The sequence below is a fragment of the Setaria italica genome, chromosome I (genome assembly GCF_000263155.2).
Source record: "Setaria italica strain Yugu1 chromosome I, Setaria_italica_v2.0, whole genome shotgun sequence".
Taxonomy (NCBI): Eukaryota; Viridiplantae; Streptophyta; class Magnoliopsida; order Poales; family Poaceae; genus Setaria; species Setaria italica.
In genome coordinates, this window is record NC_028450.1 from 4,048,907 (window position 1) to 4,069,252 (window position 20,346).

At 45.2% G+C, this 20,346-nt stretch overlaps 2 protein-coding genes and 1 long non-coding RNA gene across 3 annotated transcripts; all 3 read right to left on the reverse strand.

Annotated features, from left to right (window-relative positions):
- Positions 1-348: 348 nt before the first annotated feature.
- LOC101786874 (plastidic ATP/ADP-transporter) lies at positions 349-4,175 on the reverse strand. The gene is made up of 5 exons (XM_004951445.4): positions 3,372-4,175; positions 2,430-2,696; positions 2,203-2,346; positions 1,768-2,115; positions 349-1,116 (listed from the first exon to the last, which is right to left on the reverse strand). The coding sequence occupies exons 1-5, from the start codon at positions 4,098-4,100 to the stop codon at positions 727-729; spliced, it is 1,878 nt and encodes a 625-aa protein (XP_004951502.1). The 5' UTR covers positions 4,101-4,175; the 3' UTR covers positions 349-726.
- A 7,404-nt stretch (positions 4,176-11,579) lies between these two features.
- Positions 11,580-11,880, reverse strand: LOC111256426. Its single transcript, XR_002676478.1, has 2 exons — positions 11,845-11,880; positions 11,580-11,626 (listed from the first exon to the last, which is right to left on the reverse strand). It is a non-coding gene; the product is annotated as an uncharacterized LOC111256426 (long non-coding RNA).
- Positions 11,881-15,350: 3,470 nt separating this feature from the next.
- LOC101761800 (aldose 1-epimerase-like) lies at positions 15,351-16,138 on the reverse strand. Its single transcript, XM_004954600.1, has 2 exons — positions 16,008-16,138; positions 15,351-15,897 (listed from the first exon to the last, which is right to left on the reverse strand). Exons 1-2 carry the CDS (start codon positions 16,136-16,138, stop codon positions 15,351-15,353), a joined length of 678 nt encoding a protein of 225 aa, XP_004954657.1.
- Positions 16,139-20,346: the final 4,208 nt, after the last annotated feature.

A 20,346-nucleotide genomic window follows, 5' to 3' on the forward strand; every position in this document is an offset into this window, starting at 1 on the left:
GCTCGTAGATTGACCTATATCTAACGCGGTACCCTTACGGCCTTTGATTAAGACATGTGATTGTGCAAAACAGCCAGTAGTTGGATTAGAAAACTCTAGAACGAGTCTTATTAAAAGAGTCTGTGATCTTCTGACAGCGAGATCGCAGGGAACTAATAGGCCATCCCACTATCATGCATGATCCATCTACGTTTTTTTTTACCTGTTTGAAAGACGAAGCGATACCCTTTGCACCGACTCAGATTCCGTTGGTAAGTTATAGCTGTTCTCTTGCAATTTAAATTACACACAAAATTCCAGTAGATATTATGAATATAAAAATGACTGGCTGAACCATGGTCAGATAAAAATGGTCGAACTGGCTAATCAATATTAGCAATAGGAATATGAAGGGTACAAATTATTCAATCAATACCAAAACCAGGGCCTAATAAGTATGTACTCGCAAGCAGGGCTAGCAAAATCTAGAAGACTATCATGAAAGCAGATTTCCCAAAATTGTAACAACCAACAAGAACAGTTTATATCTATGGAATGAAACAACAAACAGCTACAGATACTCTCAACTCTCAAGGGGCTTAAAAAATATGCTACAACAACAGAAGCATAGGCCGCCTTATTTTTCAAATCATTCTGCCGCCTTTTCCAGCAGCTCTAGATGACGGGCCCAAGAAACTTTTGATTCCTCCAAAGACTTTGTGCTAACTAAATTTCTGAGGGGAAAATTTATTGAGACTGTTGGCCAGATTTCTCCGGGGTGGTACTCTCGGTTTCTTGAGACTGCTTGATGGCCGAGCCGTTTGCAGAGGTCTCGCTACCTAGACTTTCTTGGAGAGAACCGTTTCCTGTCCCGACTACTTGGGCGGTTGTTTCGACAGCCTTTGCTTTCAGCATCTTTTCTCTCTCGAGATCTTGCTTTGCCAGGGGAGAGAACTGTGAGTCAAGGGACCTTACAGCACCCAACCATGCAAGAACAATCACCAGGAGTATTCCACCAAGGTAGGGCGTTGAATTCGCAAGAGATCCAAACGACAGGATCATGAACTGCTGAATCAAAGCACCTCCAGATTTCCCCAAGGGATTGCAGACCACATCAATAGCTGCTTTACCTTTAACCTGTCATCAGGACAAGAAAATGTTGAGAACAAAATTAACAAATGAATATGGAGGTGCCATGAAGTGAGCCTAGATATTATGTTTTCAGAAACAGCGCCAATTCTTGAAGAAGTCATTGAATCTTATGTACATAACATATCTACAAATAAAATTATAGTAAATACAGATTAACGATTATGAAAGGCTATGTTGTTGTTGTTGACAGATTAACGATTATGACTCTTTTGTTCTAACATAACATGGGAGGTTGAATGGTTATTGCAGTATTTCTGTGGTGCAGGATCGCAGGTGCTATTAGAGTTGACAACAAGGAAACATGATATCTCTCATGCAGTGCTGTCAATATGAAAGAAACTAATGAGAAGTCGGTAAAAGTAGAAATCTCATGTGTCTACATGTCTTTGCTTCTACAGGTCATGGTATATGCTGATTGCAGCTTCTCCTCTGATGAAAGAACGAAATCAGGTAAAAAGTACAAATATTAGAATCTTCTACTGTATTTGGTGTGTTGAACAACCAGCTAATCACATAGACTACTGACAAACTATTCTATTATTTGGAGAAATCATATAGATGCGAGTATGGTTAGCCATGGCACGATATGCATTCGATATCAATCCACACAAGTAATAGGTATCTTTGGAGACTAACCTTCATATCCTCATCCAAAGGAATGTACGCCATCTCTTTGCAAGGATCAAATAAACTGTATTTTGCACTCTTACTGAAAATGTTCTGCATTGCTCCAACATAGACTGCCGCAAGCAAAGGCGTCATTCCAAACTGGGTCATGAGAGGAGTCAGTGGCTCACCAAACAAAATCAGAGAGAAGAATCCAACTCCTGTGAGAAGCAACACTGCAGGTGTGATCGTAGCTGCAACTCCCCACCCGAACTTTCTAAGAATTACTCTCCCTAACAACATCATTGTAAATGTAGCTATGCCAGTAGCAGTTGAGAAATCGCCCATGAATGAAGAATATTCGTTAGGGCTCGGGAACTGCAACACGACAGCAGAAAGTTAATTAGCAACTATACTGTGTATATGTTGCTGACAGATTAGAATGCATTACGTAGAGAATCATACCTGCGCCTTCAATTTTGATTTCCATGTCACCTCAACAAGGTTAATGCTTATTCCATAAGCAACGACCAATGTGGCAAGATCCCTCACATACCGAGATGACAATAGCACCTTCATGCTCTCGCCCATGCTGAGCTTCGGCTTGTCCTGAATGGTTATGTTTACAGAATCATTAAGGAGAGCTTCATAAACACAAGCAGAAGAACAGTACAAAATCTGTCAGGTCAAACCTTCTTTTTCCGCTCAACCACTGGCATAGATGATTTGTCAATAACAAACTTGTTCACTCCCCAATAGATACCAGTGATGACCAGACCCAGTACAACCACTATGCTCATCATGGCCTTCAATGAAATTGCCCATCCATCAACCCCAGGGCCCAAATTCTTCCTCATGTTTGAGAAGTATTTCACCGTGCGGCCAGAGAAAATGAGCGCCACATTGGCCCCTAGCCCGAACAGCGGGTAAAACTCTTTGGCCTCTTCAACCGTGGTAATCTGCAATAATAAAAAAAACACCTGAAGAATTGTACGTAAACAGGACACTGCAAAACTATTTACTGCCCTTGTTTTGGAACAAAAATTTATTAATTTCTGCAAATACATCCAACCATACCCCACCAGACATTCCAAAGATTTTAGAAAGAGAATATGCAGAGTCCACAACAGAGCAACAATCAATTACTTCTTTGTAATTTTGAAATATTCAGCCATGGGTCACTAGCATTTCAGGAGAAAGTTTGCAATAGGTGAGCATTAATAAATTATTACTGTGACAGAGAGGACACAGTAGTAGAATTGGTGCCCGATTCCAAAGATTATGGAAAGCGAACATGAGTCCAGAACAGAGCAGCCATCAATTAATACTTCTAATTTTAAAAGATTCAGCCATAAACCACTAGCATTTCAGGAGAGAATTTGCAATAGGTGAACATTAATAAATTACTACTGTGACAGAGACGACGCATCAATAGAATTGGCTGTACCTGATTCCAAAGATTATGGAAAGCGAATACCCATAGTCCAGAACAGAGCAACCAACAATTGCTACTTGTAATTTTAAAATACTCAGCCATAAAAAACTAACATCTCGGGAGAGAATTCGCAATAGGTGGACCATTAATGAATTATTACAGTGACAGAGAAGGCACAGTAATACAGAATTAGGTGTACCTGGTTGGCGAACCCCCAGAAGAGGACTGATATGACGACGCTGCCCCAGAGCTCGGCCATGACGTAGAAGAGGCAGAAGCTCCAGACTCGGAGGATGGCGACGGGCCCGAGGAAGCTGGGTCCGAGCGAGGCGAGGAGTCGGTCGGCGAGCGCGGTGGGGTGGATGGCGTCGCGCATGGGGTAGAGCACGTATGCGAAGGCCCCGAAGAAGGCGATGAATGGGAAGATGACGGCGTAGAAGAGCGCTTCCTTGGAGAGGACGTCGGCGAGCTTGGTGTAGAGGAGCATGAAGCCGACGGCCATGGGCAGGTTGACCCAGGTCTTGAGGAAAGGGATGATCTCGGCGCTGCTGCCCTTGGCGGTGACGACGAGCACGTCCTCGGTGTCCCGCAGGATGGTGTAGTTGAAGAGGATGCAGAAGAACATGAGCCCCAGGGGCACGATCTTCTTGAGCGTCTTCGTCTCCACGCCCAGGAACTTGGGCGCGTCGTCCCCAGGCGCCGCGGCGGCGGCGGCGGCGCGGAGGGGCGGGAGGGAAGGGCGGAGCGGGAGCGCGGCGGGGAGGCGGAGCGGGGTGGGACGGGGGAGGTGGCGCGGGAGGCTGAGGCGTAGGGCGGGCGCCGCGGCCGGGGCGGCGAGGGGGTGGCGGTGGCGGAGGAGGTGGTTGCGCGCGCCGGCGGAGGGGAGCGGGAGGCGGAGGCGGTGGCTTGCGACGAGGCCGGACTCCATGGCGGCGCGGCGGGGGCGTCGAAATATCTCCGGATGGAGAGGAGGGAGGAGGAGATAAGGTCAGGCGCCCGGCAAGCAGGGGGTTTGGGAAGGGGAGGCCGCGTTGTTATACTAGGATGGCGGGGATTAGAGGCGGGCAGTGGCCTGGTTAATGAGGGACTGACGGAGCGAGCCTTCGCCTAATCGTGGACAGGGGAGTAATTGAGTGAACGTGAACGAACGAGCTGACGGGTGGGGCCGCGCGAGGGCGGTTACTGGTTAGTGCTGAGGATATTCTCGTGTTTGGCGTCTAGAATTGGCTTGTAATGCAGTGGGCAAAGCTAAAAGTACTATATAATTTGCTTTCAAAAAAAAGTACTATATAATTCAGCCATAAATTTAGCTGCCAGATCTTAAATACTTATAGCTATTTGATCACCGCGCAATTGGTGTATACACGATCAAAAAAAAATTAGCAAAAGCTTCAAATCGATAGTACCTTGATTATGGAGCTGAGGGTAGGCAATGCTGCTAATCATGAGAGTACCTTGCAAAAAACCTTACCTCTATCGTGTGGCCCCCTTATGAAATCATCTTCTCATAGTCAAGTAAACCACATGCTGTGGCACTAAAATGAACTAATTGACTTTTAATTAGCAGCTAATTAGTTCAGAATAATTTATCGTAAAAGAGTATTATCAATACATCATATAGAAAGCATACTCATAAAAAAAAAGAAAACGGGTTTATTTAATTTGCTCGTAGACAGTAGGCTGGCAGGGGCCATGGCCTCCCTATGCTCAAACCTTTTTCACTATAGTTCATTTGACTTGCACTAAAATCTGTTTAACTACGTTTCATTTAGCACTGATTTTTAAGAACTTTACATGGTATAATTTGCCTGGCCCTCTCTTGTTTCACTTCTATCTGGCTCCGTCCCTGGCCACGTCTACCAGTTGATACTTGAAAGCTCGAGTTACCGAGAGACGTGAAGGCATAAAGTACGTACTCGAACACGAAAGGGACATGGTTGTTGTTCACTGTTAAACGAAACGCAAGAGGACCGGAGCTGAGCAAAAGTTCCTGAGAGTGAGGGTCAAGACTCCCTCTAGATGAGGCACAAATTAAACGTGAGAATTGCGAATGCAGTGAAAAAAAGACGTGACGGTTTATGAAACGGTTCTTTACTAGTTTCGAGTTTATACATGTTCCACTAGCATTTGCACAATCTCATTATATTGATATATCCCAAGCACCTGACTCTACTGTTTATATATAAAACTATAACTCTGCTTATTTGAACAGCATGCGGATGGAGTCGTGAAATAACAAAACTTTGAGTTAGCTGAAGCAAAATGAACAGTAATGCAGTACAGAGTATTCCAAATTGCAGGTCGTTTTGCCTTTTTAAGTTCATAGTACATTTATGCATCTAGATATTATGAAAAAAAATTAAAACGACCTATAATTTGCAACGGAGGAAGTGTACTCCTAATACTATTTGTTTGGGATTATAATCCACCTAAATATATAAATTGGATTATAAGTCATAGGCACTATGGTAAAATATCACTTTGGGATCACATATAATCTGAAATAAGCTGTTTAAAACTATCTTATTTCAGATTATTTATTGATCCTATGATAATTTTTTTTACCCTTCTATCTTTTACCATAATTCAACTTATATAATATACAGTAGGAGGGAAACAAACAGGCCTAAGTGTACTGGTGTCTCGTGCTGCTAGAGACGACGATGATGTGTTGTCGGTGCCTATAAGAATCGGACGACGGGACGCACCCAAACACATGTCGTCGCCGCTCGTGTCGCGTGTCGGGGGCACGCCGCGCTAGCTGCACGTTCACCTCCGCGCCTCGAATCATCGGACTGGGGATGGGCGGACTACGCGCGCGCCGCCGGGACCAGCTGTGGGTTCAGGACGGCCCGGCGGATGGATTGACGGCCAGGAACGCGCGATGCCTCTGTCCCCCAGCGCAGAGTGACGTGACGGTGCCCTTTCTACGACCTGCAACGGCAAAATGGACGATCCAAAATGCTCCGATCCTGATTGTTTCGCTGGCCGAAGCATGCTCTCTCTCGGATGTGCTGATAGGGTATTCTAATCTAATCTGGAGGCACATATATTCTAATCCGCGGCCAGTGGTCATCAGCGAAGCCTCAGCCGTGCTGGTAATCCGCCCGGGACGTGTCAAACCGCGAGGATAGGAACGAACCACTAGTAAAAAGGTAAGGAGATGATAGTAGCAGCAGCAGCAAGGAAGGAGATGCACAGTGGTTGGAGTGGGAGTGTGGGTTTAGTGGTTGTTATAGGCCCTTTTCGGCTTTACGCGCGTGACCGTCACGGGCCTCTTGGGCCTCGCCTGCAAATATCTCACTGCCTGCCGTCGTCGCTCCCAGGGACCCCTATTTTTCTGGCTTTCCCTTTTCGGCGACGCACGCAGTGCCTCGCCGTCTCGTACGCTTCCGTTGCCACATGCGCGGTTGTGCGTGCTCCGCGTGGAATCTTTTAGTTCATGCAGGAAAAGAATATACGCTCCTGACCTCCTAGGCACACGTAGGCATGCGTGTGGTGTGGCGTGTGTTATCAAGCAATGGGGCGTTACGTACGTCATGTTCATGTACGGGAGAAACTCAAGGTAAGCAACTAAGCATGCATGCACATACGGCCACATTATCTAGGGGGATGCTACAAAGCAAATTACGGCCTTCTACAATACACTGGGCGCTGATGGGTTCTTCACTCAAATACGTCTCTCACCTTGCCCGCTTTCCCTCGCTAACTAAGACCCTGTTTGGATACTCTGTGTTAAAGTTTAACACCCTCAAATGGAGTGTTAAACTTTAGCATCTTGAGGTGTTTGGATAGTTTGTTAAACTTTAACACGTTACATGAGAAATGACAATATTGCCCTTCCTTACTCTTGCACACTACCCTTTCCCGTGCTGCTACGCTATCTTTGCTCTCATAAAATCGATGAGAGGTGGGAGTTGCATGCTCTCCTAACATTGCCCCTTAGTGCCTAGTGTTCATGTTGTTGTTCCTCATCTCCTCGCTCATCTCGACCGTGGAGCTCCCCGTTGAGCCGCCCGTGGAGGTGCTGCAGCTCGGCGACTTCGGCGACAGCGGCCGCCTCATCATCGATGCCTCTGACATCCAAGAGGCGTCGTGAAACTTCGGCGGCGGCGCCCGTGTCGAGCCCGTGGCGGTGTTCTAGCCCCGTGGCGCCGACGACGTGGCCGTCCTGGTTCACGCCGCGTACGGGTTGGTGCGGGGGTTCCCCATCTAGGCGCGCGGCCACGGCCACTCCATCAGCGGGTAGGCGCAGGTGTCCGGCGGGGTGGTGGACATGCTCAACTGGACGCTCTCCCACGGCGGAGGAGATCTTGCGCGGGGCCTGACGGCGGAGGAGAGGACCGGGGATGGAGGGGCCGCACTTAGGGGCCGACGGTGGTGGAGGAGAAGCCGCTCGCCGGCTCTCCCACGCGGCCGCTCGCCGGCGCTGCTCAGAGCCGCCCTCCGCGCCCGCGCCTACTCCCGCTGAAGCCGCCTCCCGTACCCACCGCCGAGGAGGGGGGATCCGTGGCGGCGCGGTGGATCCGGCTAGGAGGAGGATCCGGCCAGACGGAGAGGATGAGCAGGAGGAGGCCGGCGTTGGTGGTAGGGAGGAGAGAGAGGAGAGGAGAGAGAGGGGGTAACCTGGGAAAAAGTGGACTAGGGGACCACTTTTTAACACCTTTAGCAAGTTTTAACACCCCCTCCATGTGTTTATGAAAAATGAGGTATTAAACTTTAACACATCACTTTTAACACAAAGTGTTTGAATAGGAAAGTGTTAAAAAGTGTTAAAAAGGGGTGTTATATTCCCAAACAGGGTCTAACTGCGTCCAGCCCAGACGGCCTTCTACAATGAAGTATTTAATGCTTCATGTGGCAGCACAGGGCTAATTAATCCGGGAAGAAATGATCCCACAGGGATATTATTGGATTTTGGAATCCTCTCCACCGCAGGGCAGTGCTTCCCCCTCTCCCCGCCGCTGTTTGGGGTCCTGACACGAGGGGGCAGTCTAGCAGGAGGGTTTTTGGGCAGTTTGGGGTCCTGACACGAGGGGGCAGTCTAGCAGGAGGGTTTTTGCCCTGCCCAGCTGCATGTGTGCCTCCGGCTGCCTATGTCTTCCTGCACGCTTCTTTTTTTTAAAAAAAAGTGCTAACCCAGAATACATGGCATGCAGTAGTAGTCCTAAGGTACTAAGGTAACAGCATCTCCTTTCTCTTGTAGTAACATGTTTCAGCTCATTGTGATGCATGACATACAAATATACAATCAACAAGCAAAATCTTCATTTAGACCAGCACATATGGTTGAACGTATCATATCCTAGAAAATAAGACAAAGTTAATCTATGACAGTACTTTGCACTCCCAAGCTACAAGTTAACATGTCAGCTCCCAAATCCGGACTCTTGCTCACAAGTACTTTGCAAAGCTCCCAAATTAAGGGGCCTGCTCACCTGGAGCTACAAGTTCGCATACCACCTCCCAAATTAGAACTCCTGCTCAATCTGCAATGGAAGCATCATTATGCTTAGGATACAATTTTTTATTTGGTAATACAAAGAACCACAAGCAGCAAATTGCAGTGAAATACAATATATCTAATACAATATATCCAACATATCTATTAATTCTGAAAGGCAGACCAGATACATATAATACAACACCGGAGAATGGAGTTAAAGATTCAACCCAATCATAGTTTCTCAAGTGGTGCAAATTAATGCAACATTGGTGGTCAATGAACAAGATTGGATAATAATCATATATCTTCACATCCTACTGAAATGATAATTGAAACAAAAATGCTTCAAACATACCTTATATCAACACTGGAGGCAGATACAAGGGGCTTCTTAGTTTTCATTTGTAGCAGCACTGGAGGAAGAAAGCTGCAGCACAAAAACATGTAACATCAGTGATACCAGGGGGCATAACTTTCTGTTTTATATATGCAAATAGAGGATTCAACCGACAAACATAGATAACACATTGTAGAACTAAGATCAATTATGACAATTGAGCAAGGTTACAAAACTGAGAAAGGGAACGTACTAGAGCAATTTTGTTCTTCAACCAAATTAGCCGGACTCTTGGATTTTTGGTGCTCACTAATATTTTTCTGTTCGTTTCACTTTAGAAAAGCTCGATTGTATCGGCTTTCTGTTCATCCGATAGCTCTTCCATGGCATCCACCATGTCAATGCATTTCTCCATTGAGTACTCTTCTTCATGTCTCTTCTTCTCTTCTAACTTTTCTAGAGTTTTTTCCATCTGTTCTTTTCTAAAGTCAATGAAGTCTCCAAGTTTTGTTGCAATCTGACTTTGCTTGCATTTCTTCCCACCGGTAACATCTTACGACTGGTTGGAGCAGACTAAATTTCAGTGCTTTCTATACCATCAAGACCAGAGCTGAATAGATTTCTACCAAGAGAAGGCACGTGCTCTGAGTTATGATTGGGTGCTCTGTTATGTGTGCTTTGCTCTGAGGTGGTCCTTTGTGGTGTACATTCCACTCTTGTCTTAGTTCTTTAGGGTACAGGTTCAACTCGCAGATCAGTTCTTTGTAGTAGAGGCTTAATTGATGTAAAATTCAAATCCCCTAATGGCCACACTTCCTATGAAACTAACATAAGTTGTTGCCATTAAAGTAAATGGAAAGAACTAGATTTTTCAAATAGAAGTTGTGGCCATTAATGTAAACAGGAGCAAGATGAAAGCATTACCTTCATACAATAATTCCAAGCTGTTATATAAAGGAAATGACTTCTTGCGGAACTTGGTAACTTTGTGGTTATCCTATTGAAGTACAGCAAAAACATATGATTAGAAGTTTAGAACCAAAATGTGCCTCTCAATATTCTACTCTGTTTAAGAGAGTAAAAAGACCTAACCTTAATCAACTTCTCCCAACCTTTTGGTTCTACAATGATCATACCCAAAGTGCCATTGTAGCCAACATCACTTTTCCTCACTTCTTTTATTATCTTATAGTTTCCTTTTAGCTCTTTCTCCTTTTCTTGCACTTGCTATGGAGCAATGAATGAGGATATATTTGTGTATCCACCATCTACAAGATAGAACTTCCCCACAGGCACATGAAAACCCTTCGCACGTGTAGACCGTAGGACCCCTGCATCAGATGCAGATCCTTCCCAACCACATGAGATGAAAGTGAAATTTAAATCAAAGTCACATGCGCACATCACATTCCATGACAAGGTTCCTTTCCTATTTCTATATGGAGCGGCTCTTTCTTGTGGAATGGCGATAGGGACATGAGTGCCATCAATGGCTCCAATGCAGTTCTGGAAGAAAGGCATAAATCGAGGATTCGATGCAATCTTCACATATGTAAGGCTCATATTTGGGAGCTTCAAGAATCTATGAGTTAGTGCTGGAATTATATCGAAGAACTCTGTTAGTTTTCTATAAATTGTCTCACCATTGTGTTGGAATTTCTTTTTTAGCCTATCGGTGCTTGTATTATGAGAGAGCATGAACATAAACATTCCCAGCTGCTCCTCAACTCCAACACCACGGGTGTCACGTAACAAGTTCTCCACTTTAAGATAATTTGCTCTAACTCTAAATATCTCAGGCTCCATCCTGAACTTCACTTTGCACCAATTCTCGTGGCCTCCAAGATTTGTCTAACCTTTCCAGCACCAGGCAGAGTTGAGGTGTGCTCCAGCCTTTTCTCCTCATATAGACACTGCTAAAGCGCAGGGACCATAACTAGGAATAGCTCTTCATCCTGTTCTTCCTCCTCTAGCATGAATCTCCTAACTTCATCCTCCCAAGATTCCATTATCTAATATATATATTGTGTCACTGAAATGCATATTGTGTAGAAAAAAAATGAAAAGTCAGAATAGAACAATGGCCGGAAGAATAGAGTATTGTAGTACAATAGAGTCACATGCACAACTGAAGTATAATTTGCATATATCATACCAGTAGAAAAGAAGTAACTAGAATAGGACAATGACTTGAAGAATAGCTCACACCGACATTATAAATGTTGCTGAATGAAATCCAGAAGTCAAGCATTTAGCAACAAATGAACACTGCAATGCCAAGAATGTTCTAGAAATCAGGGTACTAGTATCATTCATATACAAGTACTATGTAGAGCTTTTTTTCTAGCTTACTTTTTGCACAATAATCAAAGGTTTATCAGTTATCACCGAGCAACTCATAGACTACAAGAGAACAGATTGCAGCATTATTTCGGTTACAATGCAAATACAAAAGATTGGAACAAAGCATGCATGCATTATTCATCGCCATACAAATGAGCCTATAAAGTACAAATTGATCTAAACTTGCACCAACAATTAATACCTCATGTTATTTGACTGGCTGGCTGACTCAAATGCATATTGTAACAATTGATCTTGAACACCCAGAGTGTCCATAGAACTATCCAGAACAAGAAAAGTACATTCGATGTCGATACAACCGGTCTATCTGACAATTGGAATTTCAAACATTCACCACAATTCTATCACATCATGCTATAACAGTCCATAAAGTTCCAAAAAGGTTTCATGGAAAATTTTAGTACAGAACATGATTGCATCCAACAACCATGAGGCATTGAATGAACTATGACAATGAAGATATACGGAATTAAGAAAAAGGATGCAATATTGTACATACTACAAAGAAGGTAAGTAACAACATACAATTCCTTTCACTCCAAAGATTTGAGTAGACAGAATAAATCAACTGCTTTCCTTATCCGTGAAAATTCAATACAGAATGCATGTACCTCAATGAAAAGATCTTGAACTGCACTAAAAGAAACACGCACAAAATTATCTCTCGCCCACTTGAAACAAGAAGGGGAAAAACTAAGTTGGTATCAATCAAAGCATGCACAAAATTATATCTCTCATCTCTGAATCCCAGCATCAAAGCATAGAACTGAGCAGGAACCAATTCGAATCAAAGATGGTAAATGAATGTATACTAGCAGTATCAATCAAAACAAGAGTCAACCATGGGATGATAATATGTGCATGGCTAGTAAAGAGTACAGACACTGGATCTAAATCTAGAGCAGCCGTGACGCATAGAGAAATCGACATCAAGAATCCATAATAGCCGCAGCTATACCATAGTAACAAGAATCAGCCAGTAGCAATGAATGAATCAGCAAGCAACTGCAAGGCATGATGAGTACAAACCCTAGGCCATCTGATAGAGGAAGAAGGAGGGAGAACTCACATCGAGGCACCGTGGTAGACACGGAGGAGCCGGCGGAGATAGAGGGAGATAGAGGTCTGAGCGAAGAGGCATCGTTGTAGTCGACGAGGAGAGGGAATGGTGGCGCTTTGATGGGGAGGAGCAGCGACGGCGGCGCTCGTCGCCTGGATGGGGGAGGCGTAGGGATGACGGCGAGGCGCAGGGATGACGGTGCCGCCTGGATGGGGGAGGCGCAGGGGCGACACTGCGACGGTGCTCACGAGCGGCACGGGGGAGATACATCCGGTGTCTCGAGGCGGGGAGGTCTTACCTAGTGGAAAAGGCAAGGATAGGGTAGAGCTCCTCCACCGGATGGGCTCCCAAAAGCTAGGAATTTTGGCTCAGGACCGAATTGCAGCGCGGGGGTCAGCGTAGGGAAAAGTCGAGGATTCACCTGGGAACTGGGGCTCCCAAACTAGCCCTAAGGAGTTTTGTGGTCTGCATCGTCCAGCCAGTTAGGCCGCCGCAATGCATGCACGGGGCCACAAGGCAACAGCGCACCACGGGCCCAGACTGCTGGCTTCAGCGCGTTTGGGCCGTCTGGGGAGCTCCTGTATTACTTCCGTGCATTAGGAAGGTCTGCAAACACACAGCCCACCACGGTCCAATCTGCAGCAAGTAGTGCACAGGAAGCAAGGCCCAAGCAGCACAACAGCAGCACAGAGAAGATGCGATGGACAACCAACGTGGCAGGCTGGTGCGTAGGGGTTTATTTTTTTATAGCCTGTATGTATCAATAATCCAATATTTTTGTAAATATTTTGACCTAGCATGTTCAAAAGAAATTAATGTAGTCAACGTTTGAAACTACTAGACTCAACATGTACTCAAACTTACTTCAACAAATCTAATAAACTAGTTCAACATTTTATATGAAAATGTTGAATCATTATATCTAAATTGTTGAACACACATATTCAAAATGTTGAATCAGTACATTTCGAATGTTTATTTTTAAATAGTATTTAAAAAGTCAAAAATATAATCATATTAGATCTTGTTTTGCTGTATAAATTCTAACTAAGATTATGGTTTAAACGGATTTCAAAAAGGATTTATAGTTCGGAAGAAAAGTGAATTCAAAGATCAAAACCCAAAAGGAATATAGCCAGTTAACTCATGCATGCAATCACCCATGTGCCGCTAGCTGTCCAGCTGCACCCGTCTCGCAAATGCTCTCCCACCAGCTTTAATCACGTTCGTTCATCTTGATCGGCACAAATCTCAAACAATGGAAGCTATGTAGTAAAAAAAATTCTAGAAGCTGTATAGGATTTCTGAGTAAGCTGCCCTGGCCGAAGAGGCTTCCGGAACTTCCAATTAGACCTGAGCAAAGCTCGGACGGGACCAGCAAAAAGTTCAATTTATTTCGGACCTAAAATCTCCATCCAACCCAGCCCACGAACTCTATTGAGCTAACAAAATCAGACCTAATTCAGGTTAGGTTCGAGCTTGGGCCGCCCATCATTTTTAAGCGTAGGTGTAATTGATTTTATTATCCGGGCTTGCCTTAGGCCCCACCTATTTTTTTGGCTGCAAAATTAGTGCCGCGCCTAGTGTCAAGATGGGCTTAACCTGTTGGGCTAGGGCCGGGTCAAGCCAGGCCTCTTTTGCTCAGGTCTACTTTCGGATGCCTAAGATTCATGCAGCCCCATCACGGCAGTCCAATCATCATCCTCTTCCTCCGCTCTCTCTCACTCGCGAGCTGACATGCCACTGTCGCCGCCTCCCGTGCCGGCAAGAAGTCGAGATCGGAGGGGCGGGTGGTAGGCGGGAGCGACGGGCAACGAGGTCGCCACTGGGCGCTGGTGGTGGTCAAGGCGGCGGAGGTTAAGTTTGGAGTTTTGGGGTTCTCTGGGCTTTAATGGCCACCGGCACTAGAAGAGAAGGCCGATGGTAGTGGGAGGTGTGGCGGTACAGTGGCGGCAATTGGGCCGATGGTGAAGGCGAGGCAGGTCTAGACAACCGATGGGTGGTGGCTGGCAGTGTGAGGCGAGAAAAGCCATGAGATTAGGAAGGGTACAATGTACCGTGAGGGCGGATGGTGGGTGGGAGGCGTGGTAGCCGCCGACCAGTGCAGCGGGAGGAGGGTGTTTGGTGGAGGAGGATGTCGGGTATGAGGTAGAAGAAGCTGGGGGGCATTCGTGGGCTCTTGACGAGCCTAAGCCAGCTACCTATTTGTCTTTTAGAAGCCAGATAGGAGCCCTCACCCTTGGCGTGGATGGACTTTCCCATCACTCGTACGCACAGAAGTTGAGATGATACTACTAGATTAATTTTGATGAAGGATTTCATTTTTTTCCTAGGACTGTCATATCAACATAAGAAAAATAAAATCATGGATGGGACTCCTTCTACAATACATTATTTCATCTTTCATATTTTATAGGCTCTCATCACATTTAATTTTGTGACTCGTATAAGAGTTGGGAACTGTATATATGTGGTTCTATCTACGTGAAATTAGTTTCATCTCTCCACGTCATATAAAAATCTTAGGTGGCATGTAATTTAATGAGAATGAAATTAGGAGTGGCCTTACTACGAGAGAAGAATCTTAGCTGGGTCTTGCTTTAATTTGCTTGCCCAACCAATAGATTATGGAGTATACACCTAAATCAATTTCCGCACCTTGCGAGCTGCTCTGCATGTCGTAGCCTAAGAGCTGAGCTGAGACACCGCCAGCATGCCCACCCAAACCGCCTGCCCCAAAGATGTACTTCTAGAGTTCAAGTTTCATCCCACAAAATCCAACTTCGAAAAATTTTACACACATTTGAGCCATACACATCTTTGTTGCAGCTCCTGAGGTAAACAGAGGTGAAGCCTGCACTGCTTGCTAAATTACACATGATCAAGTTTCAACTTTCAAGAACTCTTTATTACTCGCAGTCGCAGCCTAGCACGCACCCCACATCCAGACGATACAATTACAGTCCAGCAGCTATTTCTTGAGCGAGAACTTGTAGAGCATGTAGTGCTTGTACACCTGCCCGGGGCGGTAGACCTCGGCGGGGAACCCCGGGTCGTGCATTGCGTCCGGGTAGTCCTGCGTCTCCCGGCACAGCCTGCCGTGCTTGGCGTAGATGGTGCTGCCCTTGCCCTCGTCGCCCTTGAGGAAGTTGCCCGTGTAGAACTGGAGCCCGGGCTGGTCGGCCCACAACTCCATCACCCGCCCAGAGTCCGCGTCGCTCACCACCGCCACCTTCCTCACCCCCTGCCCGTCCGCCGCGCCGTCGAGGACGTAGCTGACGTCGTACCCTCCTTCCACCTCCGCGATGCGCGCGCCGGGCGCGGCGGGGACGCGGAAGTCGAACGGCGTCCCGGCGACGGGCGCGACGGCGCTGGTCGGGATGAGGTCGCCAGCGACGGGCGTCACGGCGGACGCGAAGATCTCGACGGCGGTCGAGGATCGCGCCGTTGCCGTGGCCGCGGAGGTTCCAGTACGTGTGTTGCGCGAGGCGTGCGGGGCGGTGGCGGCGCAGCGTGCGCTGTGAGATCGTGTGGGAAGATTGCGTGCGGAAAAAAAATATCCTTAAATATAATATATGTCGTGCTAATTACAATTTTACCCATTCTAAAAAACAGTTAATATTATCACCTAGTAGTATTGTGCACTGTAAAAGAGCTCATAATCCCCCGGAAGATAGAAGCAGCAGCTCTCAGCAGGGCACCTTCGCTGCCCTGGCCGATAACACTGCATTGACCTGGTGACCTCCAAAGCAGCACCATAACAAGGCTGTTATGTTCCTATTCAATGATTCTAAATACAAAGCCAAAACCTCGGGACCAATACGAAACCAAAAATCCGACAGTGTCTCCTCCACCAAAACCGACGCTGCTTCCTCCTCACTAATGATATAGAAACACCAAGCTAACTTGTTTCCCTCCAACTTCTCACAGTAAGCATGTATGCATACATAACAAACTATCATATTTGAAGAGAAACAGCTTGAGAGGGTTAGCACATTATCTCTAGTTAGCCTAACCATGTATATATGCTGAAAGATGGCCCCTGCATCTGAGCACCAGTTAGCTCATCCGCTTTTGGTTGGGTATTCATGCATCTAGCATTAACGTAGGCTCACACCAAAAAATGATCCTCCCATCTATTCGGTGTGTTCTTTTCTTTTCCTATTTGGTTTACGAAATCTCTTGTGCAGGACGGAGGCAGGACATTTGTACCTCAAGCCTAATTTCTGCATTAAATTATTATTAGGGATCATAATTAGACTAATCAAAGATTCCGTCCTTAAGTTAATGACACGCTTATGCTAGATTAAGTTAAATCTAACATGCCCCTATCCCTCTAATTTCCAGTTAATTAGCATGCACATCACGGTGATGGTCTGGACGTACTCTGGTGGATGCTCTGCCTCCTCGTATGTACGTCGGCATCGGCGCGGTGAAGGAAGTCGCCGACAACTTAGAAGTTAGAAGAAAGCTGCGCCCGTCAAGGCTAACGATTAGCAACACAGCTTGAGCGAGTTCTGGACAAAAGGCCGTGGTAGTTTCAGCTGCGTCTTATCACTCTGGAAGTATAAAAGATTATTTGTTACACTCCAAACGTAGCAAGGTCTCATTGCACTGGGCAAACTTGAAATTCGAAGCTTTTAACTCCAAAACACACCGATGAAAAAAAAAATGGAGCGGCATGTCCCTCCAACATGGAACGTCTAATTGCACTCGACAAACTGACAAGCTTTAACTCCAAAAAAAAACAGATATGAAAAAAATATCACAGCACCGCTCACGATCTTTCTATGAAAAGGCACTTTATACATTTTTTTTGCGTTATAGTCATGCACCTACGTCTTTTTGACGATTTTGTTTACTAGCCGTTTTTTTTTCGGGCATGAAGTCTACAGGAGCATAACATAGAGCATTGAGCGCGGCGCTGCCACTGTGCCGCATCACGAGTTGGCGCATTGGTGCTCTCACCTATGCTAAACACAGTATATAGCCCGACATTTCATGAGCCACAACACCAATCCGCTGAGGACCCGATAATGGTCCAACATACCCTCCAGTGAGTAGCCCACACAGCTCTCGGGGCAGCACCTTCGCTAACCTGGCCGATGACACCACACGTTGACCTGATGACCTCCAATGAAGCAGCACTTGAAAGCCGTTATGCTCCGATGGCGATTCTAAATACAAAGCCAAAATCTCGAGGCCGATACAGAACCACAAGTCCGATAGTGACTCCTCCACTAAGCATGACCATGCTTCCTCCTCGCTATTGATGTCGAAACACCGAGCCAATTTGTTTCCCTCCAACCTCTCACGGCAAGCGTATGCATACATAGATACAGTAACAAACTAGCATATTTGAGAAGAAACAGCTTGAGAGGGCCAGCAAATTATCTCTAGCCAGCCTCACCATTTATACATGTTGAAAGATGGCCCCTGCATCTGAGCACCGGCCGATTAGCTCATTCGTTTTGGTTGGGTTCTCATGCATCTAGTATTAGTGTAGGCTCACACAAAAAAAATGACCCTCACATCTAGTTCGTTTGTTCTTTTCTTTTCCTATTTGGTTATACCAACTCTTTTGTGCAGGAAGAAGGAAGAAGTCAGAACATACGGACCTTCAGACGCTTCATGGGTGAATTCAGTGCCGCACCCAATTAAGCCATTTAACAGTTAGTTATGTTAGCCAAGTGTAAAATGATGAGTGGGCCTGCAATTCTCAATGATTATAGTATATGATTATTTCAGGGAGGAGACTGCTGACCTCAATTACCACGTGGTAAAAAAAAATGGATTATTTGACCCACCGAATCTTGTACCACGTTATACATACAGTTACAAAATGAGCATGTTCTCATGGTAAAGAAGCACAGCAAGGGCCTAGGGGCACATTTCTCATTGTAAAGAAGCACAACAACCACCACGCGCGCGCACAGAACAGGTTGTGCAAAAATGCAAGCAAGAAGTGAAATTTAAAACTATAGTTTCTAAATTGAGCATTTAAATTAAATTATGTTTGCACCATTATATTTATTATACTATTATAAGAGTTGTAAAATAAGACGTATATTTTGATGATATTATCATAAAGAATTATTTTTTAATGAAGATGTACCATTTTTATTGAGCAGAATTATACTCCCGGTCTATGAGAAAAATATTCTAATTTATGATAAAAAATTATTTCTAACTAGAAGTGAGAATTGTTCTAGAAGGAAGATACTATAGCTTCAACTTTAATCAGAAAAAAAGATACATGGAACAAAATCATACAAACTCATAGCCTTTAACAAAACGAAACAAAAAAAAGAAGGCTAAAATACAACATACAACAGCTATGTCTACTACAAAACCACCAGCTGGTTGACTTTGCAAAAGAAATCTTCATCTTTAAAGAGCACATGCTTTTGAAAAGCTTCTAGCCACTACTAGAAAAACGACATTTTGTCCCAACCATTCTTTGATGTGTTTCCATTTATTTTTTAAGAAAATTCTTTAATGCGGCCTACACTAACCATTTTGAACCGATTCTTTTTACAGCTTATACAAATGGCTGGCATCAATTAACTACATCCACAACTCCAATCGCATCAGATCAGTTCGCACATTTCCAATTAATCCAATCTATTGCAGACTTTGGTCATCTTGATCATTGCATCCACTTTACTCAATCCCATATCAGAATACCAGGCTAATTTGATTTGCTCCAACATCTCACACAACCACGTGTCAATTTGGAAATCTATGCCAATTGCCAACTAATAACAAATGGCCTGGAAGTGCCATGGAGTTACTAGATTGTCCCGGAGCAAGGCATGTCTCTTGCTCCACCATTTATCATGTCCCGGAGTGTGCCGCTTCACGATTTGCAGTCTTGGAGACCACTTTTTCCATTTCATCTCATGCATGATGTGTGCAAAGAATGGTGGTTCCTGCTGTATGGCCGCATGCATGTGATGCCATGAATGAGCACATGCTAACGAATGCATCAAGGGTCATAACTCAGAGTCGTTAGTGCACCGGTTTAGATACTTTAGGGGTGATTTGTACCGATTGCAGTACAAGGGATGAAAGTCACAATTTTACGATACTTTAGGGATGAAAAATATGCTTTTTCTTTGCTTTAATTGCTTTCCACAGTTGGAATGTTGGATGTATGGGCCACAGAGTCTGTTTGCGATGCACCATTCCAAGGCCCAAAATACGCAGGAGACAGAAATCAACTATGGGCTTCAGGCTAGCTTGAGGGCAAAAACGTACAGCTTTCCTCCAACAAAGGAATCAAGGATCAAAACTGCGTCGCTTGATTTCCAATCCCTAATCCGGATCCGATCGTCGTTTCCGCAGCAGCGGGCCCTGTCACCGCGGCACGCGGTTCAGTTCGCCTCCCTGGACGGCTAGACCCTGCTCGCACTCGAACACCGGCGCCGAGCGTTGAGCGTCGAGCGCTGCAGGCAGTACGCAACGTCGCCAGCCGCTAGACTCCGGCGGCTGGCGACACACATGACATATCCGCCCGAGAAGTCAGAACACAGGTAAGATGGTAATTGTCGACCCACCATCTTCTCTCCCTCTTGGTGTTGCCTGTGCTTGTAATTGCAGAAGCAGATATTAGACATGTAGTGATGTACTTCCTCCGTTCCAAATTGTAGGTCGTTTTGACTTTTTTAAGCTCATAGATATTATTATGCATCTAGACATACACACTAAAAGTTAAAACGACCTACAATTTAGAACAAAGTGAGTAGATAGTTTTATTTATCAACTTCACATTGGTTAATCGGTTTGCCTGCGTTGGATTTTAAATTATATGCATGTACAATTAGTGAAAATTCTGGCTACATATCAATATATGGTTGATACCTTTTGTCTTGAAAGGAACCGTAAAAGTTCTGACGTAATTCTTATTAGAAGAAAGAGAAAAATCAGCAAACAACATACAACTCGAACAACTCACAACCCACCCC

Excerpts from the sequence above, each read along its gene's own strand:
- LOC101786874 (XM_004951445.4), bottom strand. The coding sequence starts at position 4,100 with ATGGAGTCCGGCCTCGTCGCAAGCCACCGCCTCCGCCTCCCGCTCCCC. Across the intron at positions 2,116-2,202 it reads AATCAAAATTGAAGGCGCAG|TTCCCGAGCCCTAACGAATA; the intron begins GTATGATTCTCT and ends GTCGTGTTGCAG. Across the intron at positions 1,117-1,767 it reads CTTTGGATGAGGATATGAAG|GTTAAAGGTAAAGCAGCTAT; the intron begins GTTAGTCTCCAA and ends TCCTGATGACAG.
- LOC101761800 (XM_004954600.1), bottom strand. The coding sequence starts at position 16,138 with ATGGTGCTGCTTTGGAGGTCACCAGGTCAATGCAGTGTTATCGGCCAG. Across the intron at positions 15,898-16,007 it reads ACAGTGCACAATACTACTAG|CGCACGCTGCGCCGCCACCG; the intron begins GTGATAATATTA and ends ACGATCTCACAG.